The sequence below is a fragment of the Macrobrachium rosenbergii genome, chromosome 10, assembly GCF_040412425.1.
Source record: "Macrobrachium rosenbergii isolate ZJJX-2024 chromosome 10, ASM4041242v1, whole genome shotgun sequence".
NCBI classification, from domain to species: Eukaryota; Metazoa; Arthropoda; class Malacostraca; order Decapoda; family Palaemonidae; genus Macrobrachium; species Macrobrachium rosenbergii.
In genome coordinates, this window is record NC_089750.1 from 26253516 (window position 1) to 26279212 (window position 25697).

A 25697-nucleotide genomic window follows, 5' to 3' on the forward strand; every position below is an offset into this window, starting at 1 on the left:
TCTATCAACTTTACAAGTAACATCTATGTAAAGAGGGACTCTAGAACTGCGGTCAGTTTTCCAGACGCATATATAATTTTAAGAAACATATAAAGCTTAATTTGAAAACTGAAGTCATAGCTCTGCAACTTAAGACAAAAAATGATTGCCTCTCGGCACAGAAGCCAAGCTGCAATGCTCAAACATCTCAACAGTTTCATTTCAAAGCTATGATCTTTCCAAGCATCCAGTCAACTGGCTTTAAAGGCTTAAGATACAGCAATACTCAACGACTCAGGTATCAAAAATTTATCTTCAGAAGTTCACAAACTAATAATTGTAATTACTGATTAGCAAAATAATACAACCAAGAGTTGTCACTGACTGATAAAAACGAAGAAAAGTTTAATACTATATAAAAATTAGACGAAATAAATACCGCAAAATTAAGCTACACTATTTTACGAAAAGCATTAGTCTTTAAGTCTGGGGATGCAATGAAAAAAATTTCTCACGGTCAAGGTGTGGCAATTACCTTATCGTTTTGCCAAATATATTTCTTTGAAATTTTCTTTACTCAAAATATCAAATTATTCAGCATAATTTCCTTTGTATATTTTCATTTTAATTATTTATCAGGAATCTGGACACGTTAAGTTTTTATTGCACGTCTCATGACCATCCATGACAAGGACAATTTAAGAAACTTAGGAATTCATTTTCATCTAGCATACGCGCACACAACTATATACACATTGATGTGTATATATATACATACATATATATATATATATATCTATTATATATGATGTGTGTATATATATATATATACACAAACACATAAATGTGTGTACGTATACATTTTTGTGTGCGAGCGTATTCAATTTTTCACATTCATTACGCCATTTAACCCCAGAAAAACTTTCTGCTTTTGATTTGACATTCAAAATTTCGTAATCGGACTTTATTAAGAAAGTTTACCTTAACCTATTTGCTTGTAAGCTCTCTCTCTCTCTCTCTCTCTCTCTCTCTCTCTCTCTCTCTCTCTCTAACCACGATTGATATTCCTTGAAACTGATACTTAGCATTAGATGATTTTTACTACCGTTTGAATGTCATCCTTCCATCAAGAATAACAATTCACACTCGTATTTCGTCCAAAAGGCAAACGAATCCTGATTTTCTCTTTTTGGCAACAGAGTAGGCTACAATTAACTGCCAAAACAATTTATATTAGATATATTTCATTAAAAAGATCCCTATTTTCTCCCGAAATGTGAGTGAATAAAAATGTGTGCAGAATATTTGGGAATTTTCAATTTAAAAAGTGTAAGTCAAAGGACTCTTCACAACCACTAAACAAACTTTGTAATTTCATTTGGTAATTGTCCGACTAAAACAAATCGGCGTCCTTTTCTAAAAGTCCAGATTAAAATGTACGGAAATTTCAAAACGTGCAAATGACATTCTCCGCCGGTTTTTCTGAAGTCCCTTTTGCATTTCAGTGCATCCCCATTTTTACTGTTGTTTTATGTGAAAAAAAGCGCATTTTATATGGTTTGGTGAATAAAAAACTTGTGGAAATTATCAGCCACGCGCTTTTACTGTAAATTAAAATATTACAGTTAAAAAATAATACGACTTATTCATAAACATGTAATGAATAAGTAAACCAAAAGTAAAGAAAACAGATTAAACAATTAATAATGCTGACTGAGGGATGCCATGTGGAAGGAAGGTTAGGGAAGCTTCGAATTAAAAACAAAAACAGTGAAATATAGAACTAATAATATGCTAATCCTAAAAGGATGGAAAATGTATATAAAAATTGAAATAAACTATAACAGTATCTAAATAAGGAAGAAGAGTGCTGATCAGGGTACTCGTAATAAAGAAAAATACATGATTTACAAATAAAATGAAACGTGTATTTAGTTAAAAATATGAATGTTACAGGATCCCTAAATAAACACAAAAAATCTAACGTGTCAAACGCGTAGTTTAAACCTAAATGTCAGCCAGGCTCAGAATAAAACTCCTGAAGGGCATCTAAATGAGGATGGAAAATTTATTCAGCATTTTAGTCAGAATGAAAGAACATAATAATACCAAAGTGCTTACTGAGAAAACTAAACTAAAGTAAAATAGAGAAAAATCGAATTTGAATCCATCCAAATGAAAGAAAATGAAATGATACCAAAGTAAGGCAAATAACATAGTCGAGGGTGAATGAATCAAAATGTGCCTAATGCAATGGAAAAAAATTAAAATACAAGTCAAGGGAAACGAAAATTGAGATAATTAGGTAAATGCTCAGAAACAGAGATGATTGATGGTAAGACGTGGAAGCCCAGAACACACCAAGATACGTGGCTGTAGCTAAGTCTAAATAAAACGCGCTTTTTAATCAGTTTAGAAAAGCATAAATTCAGGTGTAGATAAGAAACACCTACCTAAGCCAACCTTCCACTTACCTTTCAAGCAGACTAATGAGGATATTACAGGTAGATAATTAATGATAGCATCGGAGAAAAAGATTGAAAATGTAAAGATGGTCATCAGAAGAAACCTTTGAAATGTACATGGAAGAAAACAATCGATTCTAAAGAGATAGACAGAAATATGAACATTAAATATATGAACACATTCGCAGGCAATAAAACAATGATCTATTTCATGCGGAGTGCTTTGGAACAAATATCTTAACATTAGAAATAAGGAACTGAATCATTTTTATCATTGAAAGAGTAAAAACATCTCCACTTAAAATTACATACTTACGCTAACAGCCTAAACATCTTACAAATATATATTTATGAAGAATCATAAATCTGTCAGTGTTAAACACCAAGACATTAAATGTAAATGTGAAAAATTACACTATACATTGATAATAAAATTCTTATCTTTAAACACTTGAAGCAAGACAGTAAGCATAATCATTGTTAAAGTAAAAGAAGCGATTAACAAAGCAACAACAGTTCCACCAGCAACAGAATCACGACAAGCACTACAAGACCGCCTCAGGGCCTGAAGACCTAAGGCAACACCAAATGTAAGCCATTGCTATTCGTGCAGCTTGGCCCCTTTTCTACAAACAAGCAAAAGCCAGAGAGAGAGAGAGAGAGAGAGAGAGAGAGAGAGAGAGAGAGAGAGAGAGAGAGAGAGAGAGAGAGAGAGAGAGAGAGAAGTTCACGAGGATAAGGAGAGCCGTCTTACCTATTAGCCTCCAATTCTTCTTCTTTTTCGGGGAGGTCAGGAAAGCTAAAGGGTGGTAAAGGAGAAGCAGAGGTATTTACATCTCTTATGAACAATGACACTGCAAACTGTGGGGGCTGTTCAGAAACCTTCAACACTAAACGGATAACAGCCTTGGCAGCGTATTCTAAAAATGAGAAACTCACACCAGTAAAGGGTGCATTCACAACAGATATTACATCTGCACCGAAATGTCAAAGTGAAACACGCACAATTAAGCTCATATTACATGAAACAGTGAGAAATTACAAAGCTGTATTCCGTTTGTTTTTAAGGTCGACAATGAACGCACCCCAGGCAAAGCCTCGAGTTAACACCGTTGGGAGGTTGGTTGTCACAGACGGCTTGTTTTCATCAGAGTTTTAATACTGCAAGACAGGAATGTAAGTAATTAAGCCTCACGAGATAAGATAATGCAGCTGCACACAATAGCGTAAAGAGAAATTGTTCACAGACATACAACATAAAAATGAATAACACAAAATGCAAGAATAATAAAAATATTTTTGATGACAACAATAAAAACAACAGAATCGTAAACAAGATTAGCATAACGGCTATTGCGATTAAGATAATATAATTTCTAATCGTCCAAACAAGAATAAAAAACAGGAATATCGATTAACATTAGTCATGATGAAATATAAAAAATAAAAGGATTACAGAACATATATAAATATACAACCAACCAATGCAGCACAATATGAATAATACAACCAAAGTAAAGAATAAAATATACATACACCTTCACCGCAATCATACTTGAGATTAAGAAAATAATGTAATGAAAAAGTAAGGAAGTTTATTCGCTTTAAGCCAGGAGTCAGTAACTCCAGTGATCTACCTTAACCGATTCACTTGGAAGGATACAAAATAAATAGTTGGCTTAAACCGAATCGTAAAGAAACAGATCTTAATGAACTCAAGAAAAGGAAAGAAATATATATATATATATAATATATATATATATATATATATATATATATATATATATATATATATATATATATATATATAGTATATATATATATATATATATTAATCGCCTCATAAATAAATAGCAATAAAGTAAAAGAAAAATATTTCAAGAAGCAATATAGGCTAAAAGAAGCACAGAAAGCTTTAAGACTTGACAATACGAAAGACCATTCAAGGGAGAGAAGAAGCGTTAGATCAACCTTCAGGATCAAATCTGTCTCGATTAAAGGACGTGAATATTTATACAAGGACCGAGAACAGACTTAATACTCTGAAATGTACACAAAGTCTTACTGGAAAGGGGAAAAAGACCCCTGTGACAACCAATCTCACAAAAGTTTTGGAAAATGTCAAATCTATCCGGTCAGCTTTCCCTTTTATCTCAGAATTAATCAACAATGTTATGTAATTTGAAAAAATATAGACTATAAAGTAATTCATTTTTTAGATATTTTTGGGAGATATTACATAAAGACTAAGGCAAAATTGACAAAATATGAAAATAGAATTAAATTAAAATTCTTCTAGCTTATAAATAAGCAAGCATATCTAAGTAACATTTTATCACAACTCCAATAACTGATTTCAAACTAAAACTACTCGAAGCTTTGCGCAAAACATGATTACCAATGCTTATAGCTACACAATAAACAATGTACGGTACGTTGCCTGTAAGGCTCTATTACGAATCCCTTTTTTTCTGGAGAAATTTCATAGAGTCTCACAAGTTAAATCTTAGCCAAATTCTGAACCAATATCAACAATCAGTGCGTTATCTCATGATTATAAAAGGTCATCCCATTTAACGACTATGCAACAACTGCTGGTATAAATATACCAAACATTAGTTTCTCCACTATTATTATTTAGTAATGAAATGAATATGTGCACTTCTTCTCAATAACATCAAAAAGTATTCCTAATGCACTGGAAGAATAATAATAATAATAATAATAATAATAATAATAATAATAATAATAATAATAATAATAATAATAATAATAATAATAATAATAATAATAAGCCTTTCAAGTAAGTAAAAACTGAACAAGTTAAATTACTTGGAACATAGCTTTCCAACCGTTCACTTCTCCATCATACCAGAAATGGCTTTTGATAGCGCAATGAATAAGCGAAATCCCAAACACAAACCAAATGTCTTTCGAAATTATGCAGGTATTGAACGTTACAGTTTTTGAACATGACACAGAAAGTGTTCTTACACCTATGAGTCGAAATCTGTTACCATTTGACACTGAAGTCATTCATTTCACTCAACAATGAGAAACAAAATCAGTCATCACCGAGTTGACTTTCAGATGTCAATTGTAATAAATATATACAAAAAATTACTCTGAGGATTCATTTTCATACAGTATATACCTTGTACAGTGTAGACTATATACAATACATATAAACTGTTCCAGCCTAGATAATATTCAAGATGAGAAAATGTTTTGAAAGTATTTTTAAATTTATGCTTAACCTTCTTACTTTTTGCTTTATTGTACTATATTTAAAAAATAAGCATAGTCTTAAAATAAATATTTGGTTTCCTAATTACGTTCACAATCCTGTTTGAGTTACTTGCTTATCCGAGAAATACCTCTGTACCCAGTGCATTCCCTCCCTAGTCTGCAATGAAAAAAAAATTAGGCAATACATGGAATTCCAACGACTTAAGCACCGTTGTCTAATAATAACGCAAAGTGGAGAGTTATAATCTTATTCTCCTTCACGCCTAAGTTCATCGAGTGCCCGGTACACTTTACCCCGAACTGGGCGTGTTCTAGCGGTAAAAGAACGTGGAAAAGGTTACGCTAAACAAAAGTCCATAAGGGAATTCCCTAGTAAAATATTCATCCACTTTCGATACTTTATTGATCTGCTCTCCCTTCCATCGTGAAGGGAAAGCCCTACGGATAACAAACAATAGTCAGAGGCAGAGCTGTACAATGGCCTAGATCTCTACCCGATATTAACTCCTGGTTTGTCCAAGTAAGTATGTATGTATGTAGACCTATTTGCATTTTAAAAGAAATACAAGTTTAATCATCTAAAAGTGAAGACATTATTTTTTGCGTCTAAGGTTAAGCAACATCAGTTTCCTCTTTTCTACCTTCCTTGTTCAACATAAAGGGAAATATTTTCTTTAAAAAATGTCTACAAAACTTCTGGAGTCATGGGTTTAACCAAACTTCCTATACGAGGAAATTTTCATCAACGATGAACATTCCGAAACCACCCCATAACATGAGTAAAAGCCAGGGAAAGGTCAGTCCCAGAATACAGAAGAGTAATGAATATTTCATGAAACATTTTTCTGTACTGACGAGTCTTTTCATTTCACTATCTCACGATTCAAGTCTTACGTTGTACTGAACGAAGAAATCTGGAAATTTCAACAAAGACGCAATGAAAAAGTACTGAAAGTTAGTTCGTTCATATCTCTCTCTCTCTCTCTCTCTCTCTCTCTCTCTCTCTCTCTCTCTCTCACACACACACACACACACACACACACACACACACACACACACACACACACATATATATATATATATATATATATATATATATATATATATATATATATATATATATATATATATATATTTAATAATAACAATGTATTAACAGTAATGGCCGGATGAGACAATGAGTCCTGCCATATTATATATATATATATTTAATAATAACAATGTATATATATAATGGCCGGATGAGACAATGAGTCCTGCCATATATATATATATATATATATATATATATATATATATATATATATATATATATATATGCATATATATAATATGCAGGTCTCATTGTCTCATCCGGCCATTACTGTTAATACATTGTTATTATTGTTTTCATTCAACTTTCTGTCTCCTTGTCTCTCTTTCTTCCTTTCTCTCTTGCATGTGAACAAGAGTGACATTTCACACGCGTGGCGTCTTACGATGCCGGAAATATTACAATGGTGAGCTATGATCCTTGATGAGATTTTATTATTCTAGGAGAAACCTTCTGTTAGCTTTGATTATCTCACTCTGATTCGTTAAGTAAGATAATACACATCATGCGATGCATTCACACTCAGGTCATTATATCTCTCATATATCTCTATATATATATATATATATATATATATATATATACACAGATATATATGCATTCACACATAGGTCAGGTCATTATATACTGTGTATATATATATATATATATATATATATATATATATATATATATATATATATATATGTGTGTGTGTGTGTGTGTGTGTGTGTGTGTGTGTGTGTGTGACCTGACCTGTGTGTGATTGCATCGTGTCTGTGTATGTACGAGAGAGAGAGAGAGAGAGAGAGAGAGAGAGAGAGAGAGAGAGAGAGAGAGAGAGAGAGAGAAAGTCATCATAATTTTCTTACTTAACGAATCAGAGTAAGATAATCAAAGCTAGCAGAAGGTTTCTCCTAGAATAATAAAATCTCATCAAGGACGATAGCTCACCTTTACAATATTTCCCGCACCGTAAGACGCCACGCGTGTGAAATGTCGCTCTTGGTCACACACAAGAGAGAAAGGAAGAAAGAGAGACAAGGAGACAGGGAGTAGAATGAGAACAATAATAACAATGTATTAACAGTAATGATCTGATGAAACTTAACGAGACCTGCCATCTTTTGTGCCCTGAGCCCCTGGTCCTCCTCCGGGAGGGCCCTGCCACGCCGACCTGACTCGACGGCGTCCACGTCGAACTACACAAAGGATGAAAACACAGAGACATTTTCTCAAGGCGAGTTAATTAAATGAAGGAATGATCACCCGGGAACGCGGATTCCGTAGGCCCCCGGCAAATAGCATAAATATTTGACCAAAATTACAAGGAAACTTTTAAAATTACTTCCGGCGTGTTAGTTTTACATAATTGAGATGTAAATATAAGAAATTCTCTACATTTTACCTAAATTCTCTCTCTCTCTCTCTCTCTCTCTCTCTCTTAAAATCTCACACCTACTCAAATATAGACTTCCAATACCGCCTTCACAGCATATTCTTTCGTTACAGAAGACCAATACAATAGACAGACTTAAATACTTTTCCATACATATTTTAAATACATTTTGTAAAGTCATAGAAATATTTCCCCCTCAAATCCTTGTCAGCAAATTGTCTTCATTCCAAACTAAAAGATTTTTTCCCGCTTTTTCTCTTTCATTTTTCGGAGAGCTGTCATCCTAATTTATATCCGGCGAGAGTTCGGAGAAACCACGTTTTTTCGATATCCAACTTTCGAATTTTTCTTCGGGGCTTTCATTCCTTAGAAAACCTCCTCCTTCACATGAATGTTGCGTTATTAAACACTGTGCATCATGCCACATATATACTGCTCAGTCAGAGATACATGAACGTCAGATAGACCTGTTATATCTCTCTGCCTACGTATGTATTTACAGTATGTGTATTCATCTCTCTCCTCTCCTTTCTCTAAAGCATTTAATTTCTAAATTAATTTTTATCTCTCTTCCTCAACTCCTCAGAGAGAGAGAGAGAGAGAGAGAGAGAGAGAGAGAGAGAGAGAGAGAGAGAGAGACCCTTTAAGTAACAATTACACACACAATAAAGATTCAATCATCGACCATTAAAACGAAAAGCTGCACGCTAAACCCGGATCCTACGCGCATTTAGCGGAGACAAAACTGAAGGGACACGGGATTTGCTATTGACAACAGCTGGCATTAAAGACTGGGTCACGATGATCGTGAGAGACAAAGAGAAAATTGTCTATTTCGTTCAACCCGAGAGGCAATTTCATACAATATGAGACTGATGGGATATACCGTAGGTATTTCTACTACGATAAATCCTAAAGCATACCTACCTACCTACCTACATACATACATACATACATACATACATACATACATACATACATACATACAGTTGTTTTCATTAATACGCAAATCCACTAATTACACCCCGATCCTCTCTTAACTTTTGGTAAAAAGCGCAGTACAAGCATATACCAAAACTTGGTCGTCATGTAAAAATAATAATAAAGCCATTATTATTATTATTATTATTATTATTATTATTATTATTATTATTATTATTATTATTATGGTTGTAGTAAATGGCACAAATGATTACAATAACATAAATTGATAGTGTTGAAGCTGATACTTAAACGTATTCGGTAAGAATAAAGGAAAACAATCGTAAGAACACAGCACCGCTAACATGAGAAACCATGAATATTTCATACCAATTCGAACGAATTGTTGGAGGTACCACGACAGTAGATGCAATGTATGCCGCTGCTTTCAGTGGGCGAGCTCAAAATTCGCTTGGTCAGGAACTGGGGCCTTTAAAAGATCTTAAACTTTCGTACCTTCCATTTCACAGATGGCGGGGAAACAACTGTCATTCCTCTATTCCTGGAGTTTCGGGGCTCGTATCACCCTTGCACTAATTTCTCTTGGGTGAGAGAGAGAGAGAGAGAGAGAGAGAGAGAGAGAGAGAGAGAGAGAGAGAGAGAGAGAGAGAATTGTTTTTTCTCGAAGCAGATAACTTTGATAATTTTAGCCATTTTTCCGGAGGTTCATTACAAAAGTGCTGTTTTTTTTTTAATTTAATAGTCTCCCTCAACAGGGGCAGCATTAAAAAAACAACTCTTAAAAGTTACTGCCTCACTCCCATACTGAATTGTGGATTAGCCCATGTGCAGAAACCATGCACAACATTGGCCGCTTCATACATCAACACAGAAAAAGCATCAGCAAAGCACTGGAATTCTCTGCCATTCCTCTTCACACACACATGCACACACACACAAACACACATATACACACACACAAACACACACACACACACTCACACAAAACACAATTTACCTCGTGTTGTTTGGAGATCAAGCACTTCCGTTCGAATATTGCCCTCACTACCTCTATTCAGAAAGCTCTAGTTCTTCTTCTTTCTCTTCCTATATTTCGTAAGATAAATATATATATATGGATATAATAGATATTATATATATATATATATATATATATATATATATATATAATTTGTATCCATTTTTACTGATAAACTTCTAAAGTTGTGAAGTTCCTTTTTATTTTTGCATCTTACTGATAGCAGGTGTGCTATATTCGTATATAACTCAATAAATCGTTGAATATCATCTGCAATTTACTGGATGTTGTAGCGCTTCTCTTCCTCTTTCGTAAGATATATATGTATGTAATAGATATTATATATATATATATATATATTATATATATATATATATATATATATATATATATATATATATATATATATATATATATAATATATATACATTTTTACTGATAAACTGCTAAAGTTGTGAAGTTCCTTTTTATTTTTGCATCTTATTGATAGCAGGTGTGCTATATTCGTATATGACTCAATAAATCGTTGAATATCATCTGCAATTTACTGGACGGTGTAGCGCCATTCAAATGTTATTCAGCCACTTAGCCATCATGCCCAGACTCACTGGAAAATACATCAGTGCTTCAACTACGCAGTCTTTCAGTACAAACATGCAACTTCATCTTATTACGATCTCTTTCCTGTTTTCTCCAAGACCGTGAATAAATCTTAAAATCTTTTAAACATTTTCCTAAAACTACTAACTCCAAAGAGTTTTGTATACTCAACACTGCAGTTCACTGTACACCTGAAACTGAAGTTAATGACTACCGGTATTTTACAAATGTTCCAAGTTTACCACTTAATGAAATGAAAAGTGATACACTTCTTACAGGGGTTCGTTTATTTACCAATACAATGGCAATACCACATGCTTAGTCGACTGTTGGCCAGGGGATTTCTGGGACCTGTATTATATAAGGAAGAATACTGATCACTGTGGTCGTTCTATTCTCCTCACTGACGTCGGTATGAGCTACATGATGGACGGAAGAGTTCGCCTTTGCATTTTCTACTGCTTTTTTTTTAACAAGCTTCACTGTCATCTTGAGTGTATGCGAGCTACTTGTTTTACTCAGCATTACAGTCTACTTTCCGGAAACGAGATGTCACTGCCTAGTACTAAACCCTAGAGTAATTTTGGCGTCTGTCTGAAAAACCTGATAATCGTAACTATTCATCCCTTACTTCCTTATTATAATATATATATATATATATATATATATATATATATATATATATATATATATATATATATATATATATATATTATATAAGAAATTATCGTAATTTATTCAGTGTTGCAGCCCTCTTTAACGTATGCTTTGCTTGTTTAATCCAGTTTCTTTTGCCATTCTCTCTGAAAGCTGGATATGGGTCTTTTGCCTCCCCGTAAGGGTTGTTTTTGTTTTATATTGGTACTCCACCCATGAAGTTTGTTTCTTGTTTTTCATGTTTGTATGGTGATTCGGCCATTCGTCGTCTGTGCCATGTCATATCTGTCTCTCTCCCGGAGCTGTCGAGGGCGTCTTGTGGCATTATCTCAAGAGTTCTGTGCTATAACTTTTTTTGGCAATCTACGGCAGTTTACCTGTTGGGTAGAGGATACTTCCTGTTGCACACCTGCATCGTGTTCCGTCACTTGTGTGTGATTTTGTGTGCTCGTGCCCTTGGTTCGAAGCTCGAGTGCTTGGGGCCTGTTGCTGGAGGCTTGGACTTGGTGCCTCATCGTGCATATCTACCCGTTTTCTTCATTATTTGGGGGAGAGCTCAGCATTTGCTCTCTTGAACGGTCCATTGTGCGAGCGTAAGATACGCTCTGTATTTTCCTGCCTCTGCCCTTACACTACGCCCTTGGAGTCGTGAGGAGGCCCTTCAGTGGCGAAGAAGAGTAAGTCCACTTTATTATTATTATATATTTATTATCGTCATTAGTTTCTCCGTGCGTCGCCGCAGCATCCCTTTATCTTTTGTAAGGACGTCTGTTGTACGCCTACAGTGTGCCAGCGTCGGCATTCATCTGCAAGGACTACCCTATTTAGCCTTAGAGTTTGTTAGGCATTGTGAAACCAACATTTTGGGTCTTTGTTAATACTTTGCTAATGCATGTATTCCGTACAAGGTATTAATTGAATATTGTATATATGTATATATATATATATATGTATATATATATATATATATATATATATATATATATATATATATATATATATATATATATATATATATATATATATATATATATATATATATATATATATATATAGGTTAAGGTTTTCTCCCCTGATCTCCTACTATCGTATGCTAGAGAAAGAGTGTTTTTCTTACTTCCACTGTTTACTTTCTCTTATTTCTTAGCGTGCTAGTTAGGTAGGCGATTGAGGAAGTGACTGATCTGTTGTTGTGGGCGCTTGTTGCATTTTTTCTTCCCATCATTCAGTTTTCAGAGGGGTTCTTTTGTTATGTGCTGTTTTGTAATAAATTATTGTTAAATTAGTTTGTGGCTTTGTGAATCCTCTCTGAGATTGTGCTCTTCGAGTGTTGGTTTGTCAGGGATCATACCCGTTTTGTGGTACTGATCTGAAATATCACATCAAAAGAACCTTAAAAACTTCGGACCATCTTGAAGTTCCCAACAATATAATAATAAAAAAAATATATATATATATATATATTGTATATATATATATATATATATATATATATATATATATATATATATATATATATATATATATATATATATATATATATATATATATACTGTATGTAGTTAGTAGAAAAACGGTTGGCATAATCCCCATTATTGCAACAAACGGTTCCGAGCAATAATAATAATAAAAACCTTACTATAAAAAGCTAAATTTCCTAACGTCGAGTAACCGTAAAAATAAAGGCCATTATTATTCTTATAGGTCAAAAGAATTCCAAAGTAAAAACAGTAGTGCAGACTCTCCGAACGAAAGGGCAAAAAAAAAATATAGAAGAAAACTAAAATTATTCCGGCCAATAATTGCACGCAACGGTGAGCAACCTCTTTCTTGCAACGGCTGAAAACAGGAGCAGCTAAAAATCTGCTGCGGGAACATAAAAGACCGTCCTAAGTTACGAGAGTAAAGACTCTCAAATTTCAATATCAAAGGAGAAGACACATCTTAATGAGATTAGAATTCTTGCCAGAACTCGCAACACTTCCATCCAGCGCCGGGGATTGCGAGCCCCTCACACATGCATACACACACGCACACATACATACACTTTCTCTCTTTCCAGCCTCCAAAGGGCAAAACCAAAGAGCTACAGCACCTCTCCCCGCCCATCCCCCATCGGGCGGGATCCCAGCCGAACAAAGCCGCAAACATCCAGAACTGATAAAAAACAAGCAACCGCTCCCTTCCTTGGAGAAAATACAGAAAAGGGGAACACCAGCCCTTGCAGAAATAATTAATGCCTTATAGTGGATTTAATTTTTTTTCCAAAATGGTTCCCGCGGATAGCTCTCAGAGATATTTTTTATCAAGATTTCTTGATTTGATAATCTGACAGTAAAAACAAAAGGTAAAGATACAGATGAGGAACTAATCACGAAATTTGCTTCACACAAGAATATTAATTACAAATTTCCATACAGTTTTGCATTTCAGAAAACAAAAGCGAAAGAAACAATATCGATGATTTTCAAACAGTATCGTATTCCGTAACCACCACACAAGTGTGTTTATTCAATACCCAAGCAAGTAGACAACCAAAGGGTAGCAGCTGTATGAGATGCTTCAAACACACGGTTCTAGTGTGTAGCGGATGTTTCACATTAGATAAAAAAACAAAAACAAACGATAAAAAAACAAAAACACCACATACGAATTCAGAAATCCACATCCAAAGTTCATACTACTACAATATTTAGATCTAAAACTTACTAGAAACAAAATAAGTAACTTCGGTCAGAGAAAATGGAGTAAATCCATCAAAACTTCGACAATAAAAAATTCACATACTCGCATCCCTCTTGACTTTTTATCTACCAGACTCTTGTGCTGTAGTGAAAAGCACTAGGAGCAAAGGTGTGCTGAATTCTAGGTGTAAGGATTGCATTTAGGCGCCCTCTATAGCGAAAGACTTAGGAAATCCTAAATTTTTCATTGCGTTTGTAACTTCTTTTCCTTTGTGAAACATCTTTCCTGAAACAGTTTGGACACAATCTAATGCATAATAGCTTATATACTAACCGACCTTACCAAAGTCTTGACAGCCCTCCCAAAAACCAGGTTTTTGGCAGTTCCGTATTTCGTGATGCCTCTTCATAATTCAACATGGCGATGGTTCCTTGCATAGACCAGTACCTTCAGTGATATATTCAGACTCTATTACAATTTTCTAAACGTAACAACCGGTCAAGGGTTTGATATCTCAATTGAAAAACAAATTCCAAGGATGTTCAAGCGTCCCCTATCACAGGGCCACTTCTATCCCTGGGAAATTGAAAGGGCAAAACAATTTCCTGATCCCCAAGACAACATCATTAAACTAAAATAACTTCCGGCAAAGAGTTCCATAACACCACATACTTAAAGCTGTCGTGTTCAAGTTCTGAACCTTTTAAAGCGTGATGACAATATCGACTGAAAACTGAGCACTAGAAAATTCATCCCAGAGGTGGGCTGGCAACTTTCGCAAAACTGATCAGAGCCTGCGCAGCTAAAACTCTGGTGATTCACTACTAGAGTTTCACAAAGCGAAACATGAATGTTCACCTTACTGACTTATTTAATATCATAGAAAAGATGAAAAAAACGAAATCCTTTCACTTCATTTTACGCAAAACTATTCTTCGCTAGAAAAATATTGCATTACTAAAAGTTTTATCGATCTTTAATATGAAGAAAAATAATTCATTTTTATGCAGCAATCTTTACATATGCAAGTATGTACTCGTATGTACGTCGTGTGGGAACTGTTAGTACCGTGTAAGTATATTATGTAGACCTTAGGATATGCTAACTGGCAGCGCTAAAATGATCGCTGATAAGCTTGTTAGGGGTCACCCAAACGAATGTTTAACGAAGAAAGGTCAGAAAACTCGAAAAATACGAAAGAAGAGTTCTAGAGACAGTGATAAAATTCAAATGGCCTACTCTGGAGATTGGATTAAAGGACTGGAACAATATCCAAAGAAATACTTGTAAAAAGGGGAGCGAGATGAACTTCCACACGAGCACAGGAAAATCTAGTCTAGCTTTTGTAAACCATAACGGAAGTCATCTGCATTCAGTAAATTTATGCAGGCATCACATGCGCAGTTATATGCAAAGATGTACAAATAAATTACCATGGACAAAAATAGGCTCTCCCAAGATTAGGCTTTGTTTCCAATATGATTCCATTTCATTCTAAATTTTATTTGCCGAAGGCTGCTGCTCTTTAACACAAAATACACACACACAAAGACTAAAGCAATATAAGACAACGAAGCACTGACACTGAAATAGAAAATAAACCTTTCACCAAGACAATGGGCGAACAAGAAGGAGCAACCGATCGATCAAAGAAAACGGCGATACAAGAAAGAAAATTTCGTTCGGAGAGAAAAACTGGGCAGGTAAGATTGCCGCCGGTGACAAGTTGGAAAATATCTTTTCATGCGAGAAGGGACTCCGGTTTAAACTATACTAAAGCCAAAAACTCTCTGCGAGATCCTTTTTATTTTCTAATTCTGACTCGTTCTTCGGTAATATATAGAAAATAGCTTAAAATATACAGTGCAATACGATTAAAACGAAATTAGATATCATGAAAAGTCAAAATATTTTAACTCAAAACAAGAGAATAAATTTCAGTAGATTGGTCGTTTAAGCTGAGCTACTGTTTCGCAATTAGTATATTATCTTACGTTAAAGTTGGGCTTGCATATCAATTATATCTGTGATATTATCCATGTTATCTATTGTTAACTAAGAGAGAGAGAGAGAGAGAGAGAGAGAGAGAGAGAGAGAGAGAGAGAGAGAGAGAGAGAGAGAGAGAGAGAGAGAGAGAGAGAACCAACTATGGACAACACACCAAAGGATGCAAGAGATTTTTTCTTCTTATTTTATTAATACCTAATTTAACTTCGACATATTGCATTTTTATCGTCTCGCCAGTTTTCTGGTTGTATAACAACAAGCAATCAGCTGGCCATGAACCCTCTAAGAGCAAGTCATAAAAGGGGAATAAATTACCTATCAACTCGACAGCATCGCAAAAGCCTTCTGTTCCAATTACATCTCAATAATTACGAGAACAAGCAGAGCAAGACTACTGCTATTTAAGCTACAGACTTGAAGCAGTCATGAAAACCAAATGGCTTTGCCGCATTTTTAGTAGTTCAATGTACCTGAACGTTTCCCTTTCCTGATTATACTTCAAATCTAGAGTCTCCTCCCAGTGCGATTTGCTATGTTCTCTATTCTCTCACAATATACCGATTCTTGTTAAAAGATAAAAAGGGGGTGAGTCTCTAACCATCATCGAAATTGACTTGTACATTTGATACATTTACAAAAACAACTTTTATCAATCATAACATCAACAAATGAACATGAGACATAGAAAAAAATAATGATTTCCATTAAAACTTTCACGAAAAACTGGAGAGAGAGAGAGAGAGAGAGAGAGAGAGAGAGAGAGAGAGAGAGAGAGAGAGAGAGAGAGAGAATAATAGGAAATTAAAATGCTAACGACTATTGATAAAATGAACGGCGCGACAATAACGAAGTATAATTATATAGTTGTCTAGTTTAACTGCAAAAATAAAGAAAGGGCCTGTTTCAAAGTAAAGGAAAATGTTTTCCTCTCAGATCCTATCTTGGATTCAAAAGGATTTCAGTACAAATACCATTTAAATATGAAAATTTCCATTAATTTCATAAGCATCATTTTCAACAATAGTCAAAAGGGTAAATCAGTACTTCACAAATCTCAATTTTTGAATGCTTGACAGAAGAATATCCTAATATCATCACCTGCATCATTATTATATAAGACTTGCCCCAAAGAAGCCGCTGGGTTAAATCCCCACTAAAATCGTGCCCCTCTTCGCGCGCGAAATCAAGCGACTAATTCAATCTTCTGGTGACCCTCCCATGAACTTCAATCCTCAAGAGCAACCGTATTTAACTTTGTTAGAACTTACGGGTGAAATATCCGAGAAGAATAATTACGTATTTTTATTTTCAGTTTTAAATATTACTGCCAAGTATCATCTGGTAACAGAGATATTGATTTACGCGTATGAAGGAAAGACAATCTGCGAAAAGGATTACTTGCTACTTAGGCATAGATTTTATTTAATCAAGATCTATAATTTTATCAGTGAAACAACATATGGCCTTGAAACATGAAAAAAAGTAAACAATAAGTTGTGTCAAAATGGACATTGTTTCCCATGACAAAAAATATTATTTTCGATTCCAGATTAAAACATTTAATAGATACATTATCTCATCATGAAGCAAACTCCCTATCTACTTTGAAACAGAATCCCTGCTGTGCTGTTTGAAAAACTTGATATTTTACAGACGAATTTCTTCTTCCAGCATAAATATTCGTTCTCGATTTTGTGAAAACTCTAGTCTTTGTGAGGATTAAAGAAAATCTAAAGTTTTTACAGCTGGATCCTTAAAAAAAAAAAAAAATCGACCGAAAACGCTGATTTGAAGGACCAACCTTATCTCTCTGTCTCTCTCTCTCTCTCTCTCTCTCTCTCTCTCTCTCTCTCTCTCTCATATATATATATATATATATATATATATATATATATATATATATATATATATATATATATATATATATATATATATATATATATATATATATATATATATGTATGTATATATATCTATCTATCTATATATATGTATATATATCTATCTATCTATATATATATATATATATATATATATATATATATATATATATATATATATATATATATATATATATATATATATATATATATATATATAGATAGATAGATAGATTAATTTGAAGGTTTTCATCATCTTTGTTTTTGAATTTATGTACATATGAGAGAGAGAGAGAGAGAGAGAGAGAGAGAGAGAGAGAGAGAGAGAGAGAGAGAGAGAGAGAGCGTTAGTTTCTGCTATTTATTTCTTTTCCGTTAATGATGAATTGGCTTATTTCACCTTCCATATGAAATTTTACAATGCCCTGCACGTATATTCCTCTCCCGACCGCCTTGAAAACATGGTACATCTATCTGTGTAAAAATATATATATATATATATATATATATATATATATATATATATATATATATATATATATAGATATAGATACACCACGTTTTCAAGGCGGTCAGAGAGGAATTTTTGCAGGGCATTGTAAAAGTTCATAAGGAAGATGAAATAAGCCAATTCATTAATAACGGAAAAGAAATAAATAGCAGACGCTAACGCTCTCTCTCTCTCTCTCTCTCTCTCTCTCTCTCTCTCTCTCTCTCTCTCTGTGAAACGCATATGTACATAATTCTAAAAACAAAAATGACGAAAAACTTCATTTTAATAATGACCAATATCAATTCATTAAAAATAGCAGAAAAAATCGTGTTATGAACATTTACCAGCGTTTTGTGCAAACTGGAAGTGAATGCACTTGTACACGTAACTGTAGAGGTAGCGACACCGGTACAAATATTGATACTTCATCTTTAAAACTCAGTTACGTAAGTCACTTAATTCAAATTGCGTTCATGTGCCAAAATAACTTAAACAAAACAGAATATTAAAAGGGGATTTCAACATTAACACTCCCCCCCACCTTGGGATCTTAGCAACAGGAGAGGCAGACGTAAGCTTCTCTGCTGTTACTATTTATAGATTTCTTTCCGGTCGACCAGAAGGGGTAATTGCTCCTCTTATTCTCGGCCAATTATAATGGGATACGGAACTGCCCTTCATCACGGAGGCCACTTAAGGAATGGGAAAGGGCCGCAGAAGGTAAAGAATTCTCTCTTTTTTTCTGAATAAGAAAAAATTATACGAGTATTATACTATAATTGGTTAAGACGTTTTAATGCTGCACTGAGAAAGACTCTGAATATTATCTCAAGGACATTTTTCATTTAATGCATCTAAGTGTAGATATATAAATACATATATATATACATATAAATATATATATATATATATATATATATATATATATATATATATATATATATATATATATATATATATATAATACATAAAAGTGAATGTTCGTATATTTGTTTGTCCACTACAGAAGTCCGAACCGTATGACAGACCCAGTCAAAATTTTGCCCACGAACTCTATGTAGCCACAGAAAGGTTTTTAACTTAAAATCAAGCCCCTACCTCGTGACAGACATACAAACACTGACAAAACAAATGAAATTTTCGTTTTTAGGTCACCCTTTCCTTCAGTTTTCTGGTTTTATTCTCATTTTTCACCTGACGCTTCATCTTTTCTTCTGGCACTGCCAGAAGTATGAGTAACCTACAATAAAACCTCTATATCATCAATTTTTTTATCAGAATTTACGTTAATTTTGATCATAATTGATTTATGATAATAATCAATATAATTATTTATTACCTCGATAAAATCTACATTGAAAACCAAAATCGATCATTTCTTTCCATAGTAAGCGAAGCCGAGTCCGTGCATGTGTAGTAGTGGCTTAACACAACGATTCCAGCCAGCAGAAACCACCACCAAACTCTCTCTCTCTCTCTCTCTCTCTCTCTCTCTCTCTCTCTCTCTCTCTCTCTCAAGGCATCTCTTAAACACTTTGGAGCGAAATCTATCTCTATGTATGAGGTTTATTACTAAATTATTACCTAGAGAGAAGAACAACAATTTACGAAAATTAACTGTTAATTTTACAGTGACATCTGGCAACCGCTTCATCAAGCGAAAAGCGATAATCACAAGTCATTTGCCCCACCCATTCATACATATGGTTGGAGACGTTACATACGATATAATAAGTAAATAAACACATTCCTTTTTTGTGTACGGTGTTAAAATGGTCATACACACAATCCTACGTTTTTTATTACGTGATCACTAATATCGTGTAGGAAGAACAACACGTTGTTGGCTGTGCTAGAATAATCGAAAAATCGAAATATCACCTTGGAGTCGGACTGTTGGAATTAATTACCGTGCAAATTGGTAAAAACTTCACTGCATACGGAAGATAAGTTTCTTTTCATGTTGCTTACTACCTGGAATATAATGACTGAAAATTCTAGATTAAAACTTTACAGGAATGTAGATCATCACATACGGAAATCTTTCCCGAAAGGCACTTGGAGGGTAAATGTATTAGATGTAAATACGGGTTAAATTAAGAAATGGCAACTACTGCATTTTGAGTAACTCGAAGTGCTCACAGCTCACATGACACGTTAATTCATACCTTTGCTGATGTAATCATACACAGTAGGGAATAGTATCCCCATCATTTAGGAAAATAAAATTATTTTGTTTGGTTCATGATTACGTTACTGTACGAACTGACCAAGTTTATAGTTGCCCTACGTGTAACTTTATACACGATTCTACATTAAGGAATTTGATGACATTGTAAAGATAATGAGTTGTAATTTATTATGTTATGTTAAATACGTCTGTAAACCAATATAAAAAAAACGTATCACAAGTTGAAGTTAGCTGTATAAGAAAGTGTTTTGCCACTTTTTTTCTTAATATGATGAGGGGGTGGAAGGCTAACTCTTACAGCAATTCACTTAATAACTGGAAAGAAGTGAAAAGGCATAGCAGAGTATAGACCAAATATTTCTTATCAAAAAAAGAAGTCTCTTCTCATACAATATTAATGAATAAGTTTAAATTAGTACTGAAGGGTTGGTTCAATTTTTTATGAATTGGACAGTGAAGTTTACTTTTATTATTATAGTAACACATATCATAAAATGACATCATTGGCCTAGGCCTATACCAAATTGTCTGCATCATATGGAAATATTGTTTTAGATTTTTATCGTATGATTTGGACTTATAATGGCCTACAAATAGCATTGAAGGATCTAACAGTGAAATGAGTGAGACTATACAAAATTTACATATTCTGATCAAACTGTTGCCTACACATTAAGTTTTAACGGCAGTTGCGATGAACAGAGAGAAGGAATGACACGTAAACTTGTGGGTGTTGGGGAGGAGAGAGAGAGAGAGAGAGAGAGAGAGAGAGAGAGAGAGAGAGAGAGAGAGAGAGAGAGAGTTTATAGAGCGTCATTTAGAGTTTTCCCGGGCAGCTCAGGGTTGGTCAGCTTATATATATACATATATAAATTAAAAGCTGTATATATATAATACATACATACTATGTATATATATATATATATATATATATATATATATATATATATATATATATTTTTTTTTAATTTATCGCGCTCACATCGATTTTCCCTCGACCAGGACTCGAGCCCAAGTCCTCTCGCTGTTGAGGAAAAGTGTTACAACCTTCAGAGTTTTAAGCACACACACAAACACACACACACACACACACATATATATGTATATGTATATGTATATGTATGTATATATATATATATATATATATATATATATATATATATATATATATATATATATATATATATATATATAAACATGTATATGTTTATATTGAAAAAGTCCAGAAACAACGCGTCTATCAGCCTAATGCTCACAGAGCAAAGCAAAGAGAACAGGCTAAACCCAAAATAGGCGATAGATCCAAGTCTTTAAGAACGTGATCAGTTAAAGAATCCGGAAAGAAACACAAACGAACGCTGACGATATCCAACAATTATTTATTATTAAAACAGAGAATATAAGCAGCAGCATGCGGATGAACGTCTGAAAAATAATATACGTATATTAAGAAGTATTAATATTATAAAACAAGCATTGTCTACTGAGTGTTCCAAGCCCATTCTTACAAAAGTAAACCTCTGTATCATATTGACGATTATTTCATATCTTTCTAGAAACTCTAATGAAGCAACCGTGAAACAGAAAGAAACTTTCTTAGTAAGAATCATAATTACTACTTTCATGGGTACTAATACCTATTCGTCCCAATACGTCAATACAAACAACGGCATACACTTATACTTCTCTACCTAAATATATATCAATAAGGTTAAGACCTTTTTTAATAATCGGAACAAATACAGCAGACATTTAGAACCGAATTTATACTTAAAATTTCTTTAAATTTACGTAACTTTCAATATTAATCCAGCTGTATTCAACCTCAGTCAAATAAAATGTCTCTTAAAAAGAAGTACATAATCTAGACAATACATTTTCTAAAATATAACTGATGGAGTGAAATACATGCATTTAATAAGAAAAAATCATACCAAGGATTAAAATAACTTCCTGTAATATAATCGCTCTAATAAATTTGTTTCTAAAAATAGGGTCTCTAAATTGAAATAATTCCGAACCCAAGTCAAAGAACGGGTCTCGTTCATTGCAACGAAGAATCAATTTCATTGGAAAGCTAATCATGGGTGGAGCAGGCTTTCCATTGGCAGGGAAGGTCGCCTCTACTTTCTTTGATTCTTAATCTGTCTCAGCTTTTTCACTTTGCGATTCCAATCAACCGCCGGATATTGGAGCGATCTTCATTTCCTTCTACAGCAATCTTTCTGTTGCAATTGCCCTCCAATGGAATACTTTCCGCACGACACTATGTACATGCAGAGAGAGAGAGAGAGAGAGAGAGAGAGAGAGAGAGAGAGAGAGAGAGAGAGAGAGAGAGAGAGAGAGAGAGAGAATGCCAAATTGTTAATTTCTTAAGAGAATAAGGAAAGGGTTGTGTTTTAACGTAACTTCACCCCATATGATGCAGGCAACACGCATCCTGTATATTTACTGAAAAAACTAAGCATATTATCCTTAATGGAAGACACAATAACTGCAAACTTCATGAAATTAATAGTTGCATGTATAGAGAAATTTATTACATATTTCTCATCAAGGATCAACTCTCCATTAATTTTGGCAGAAAAAATGTGACTTAACTGGCATTACTCGTGCGAACACAGACGCTAAACTCAAAAAGAATGGGAAGGATATCTGTTTTATTAACACAATTTTCTTTTTATTCTTAATGTACATGTAATCTAGGTCTGCCCAAAATATTTTGAAAAAAAAAATTATATTCATTACCAACATACGGCAGTAATCATGTAAAAACGGCACAAAGTAGAAGACCGTTTTTCTATAAAATGATGTTGATTCAAAATTTAACAATTTCCAGGCAACAGGTAACCACATACAAATAGAGTGCGGTCATTTCCCTATGGCTAACTTTACACGCCGGTGATGAAAACAATTATAGAGTAAAAATACCATAAAAGATACTGACAGCGGAAGTGGACGTAATATTATCATTTAATAAATGAAAATGGTTTCAAACAATAAAAAATGACATATATATATAGCTTTTGTGACTGCTGCAAACATAATGCAAAACCAAACTTATCATTATTTTTAGTATATATGACGCACATGGCAATACTGATTGTAGCTGAGTTTACTCGCTTCCAGTTGAAAGGTGAAGCTTTAACCTTGACCTACAACGCAAGTTAATTTCATTTCTATAAAAGGAATACATTTGATATGATATCAATGTAATTATTTTAATCACATTGACATCAATGGCAAAAGGGAGCAGCAGAGAGATGAAATGAAGAAAAATTGTGGCTCTCTTAGAAGCGAGGAGAAAGATGACAACAAATCATAAAGTTAAAAAGCGTGAGGAGCGAAGAATAAAGCTTTGGGAAGGGGGAAATAAGTAAGAAAAACAAACAAGAGAAAGCGAGGGGGATGTCTATAGACAGACAGACAGACAGAAAGGAAGAAGAGAGGAGCGAGTCTTGGAACGTCTTATCTGCGGATTTCAAAGTTGTCTAAGAGTTAGGTCATCAAAGTTTATATTGCCTCATGCCAAGCCCTACCTGGGCAAGTTATTTATTAAAGCACGGTGTTTCTTACACAAACAAACTATTTATACCTAGGCAATATTATTACTTCTGAGTGATACCTGTTACACATTTTGTATGTATATTCATGCGTCACTAATTGTAAGCTATGTAAGCAGTTACAAAAACAAAAAGCAAATAAAGAACTCATGCTATCAACAATATTCTAAAGGGCCGCAGTCGAAGTACCTTTTATTTCAACGCGATTTAAATGTAAAAATATTCGAGTGAATTTATAAATTCACTCGAATTAATCTTCTTTACATATTGTCGAACAAATATCAAAGGCTAGCCTGTATCAAATACCATATTCATTAAATTCCCATTCAACTTATAATTATGCAACACTTTTGGAGCCACACTCATCATAAAATAATATGTTCCACAAAATGGAGTAGGTGTGATAAACATTTTTTTCCAAGACTTTATTCAAAATTACTGAAATAGTAAATTTTAGTGAAAGAAAGAACCTAAATTTTCCATGTTCTCAATCGAATTACTGAAAAATGTTCATCCATTTACTGGTTCCTCTAAGGATGTTCCAATACTCATACACTTGTCAATTTATCTACATATTCAGAATCTGGGGAAAACGCTAACCAGAAATACAGTACATAAGAAATCAGTCAAAACTTCATTTAATGCATATGGGGGTGACAAAACTCTACGGTACTAGAAACCCACATTTAACTATTTTAAGTAGCTGTCAGCCGTTAACGTTATTCAAATACGTAGAAAATTATAAAAAAGATTTTGACTCTCTCTCTCTCTCTCTCTCTCTCTCTCTCTCTCTCTCTCTCTCTCTCTCTCTCTCTTTCTCTCTCTCTCTCTCTCTCTCTCTCTCTCTCTCTCTCTCTCTCTCCACAAAAAAAGCATTATTATATTTCAAATTTTCGAAGACGCTCCAAACGGCTGTAAAGAAGCAAACGTAATTCTCCTTACACTTCACCTGTAAAGACCGCCATTCAGAGTGCAAATTTATAGCGTTTCCGGTACGAATTTGGATTTCTGGGAAGTCTGATAGCTAAATCTAATCTTAAAAAAAAGATATACGTTATATTACCCACTTCACTCGCTTGAATGAGGATATTAAAGAAACGGGCTGAATGGTAAATTCCAAAGAAATATTATCAAAAGTTTAAAAATATATACCGAACTTTTTAGCTAAAATATTAAAATATTCAGGCGCTGAACCAAGGAACTTATATTTCCACTTAAGCCAAGGGATGGAAAAATATCGTAAGTATTAGATGAAATGTATGGTAGGCTGAGAAAATATATTTATATTCATAAATTATTTGTGAAATGTTTCTGAAGATTATTAGATCTACATAATATACCCGTAGCTTCCCATTACCCGATTCATTATCAACAGAGACAAACAAAAACATATAAGACACATGTTAGCTCTTTTCTGCAACATTATGAATTAGACGTCCGTTAAGTGACATAAAGCAACAAGAAACCAACTTCGCGCAAGATGACGATCGCAATATC

The 25697-nt window shown here is 33.9% G+C and overlaps 1 protein-coding gene across 16 annotated transcripts in view; it reads right to left on the reverse strand.

Annotated features, from left to right (window-relative positions):
• wake (wide awake) overlaps window positions 1–25697 on the reverse strand; it is a 1231097-nt gene that overhangs the window by 573856 nt on the left and 631544 nt on the right. For 3 of the 16 annotated variants that reach the window (XM_067110043.1, XM_067110040.1, XM_067110033.1), the window contains exon 2: window positions 3199–3243. The exons of the other annotated variants lie outside the window; for them this stretch is intronic. In XM_067110043.1, coding sequence (XP_066966144.1) covers window positions 3199–3243 — 45 coding nt within the window. The remainder of the gene's footprint in view (window positions 1–3198; window positions 3244–25697) is intronic. 16 annotated transcript variants of the gene reach the window in all.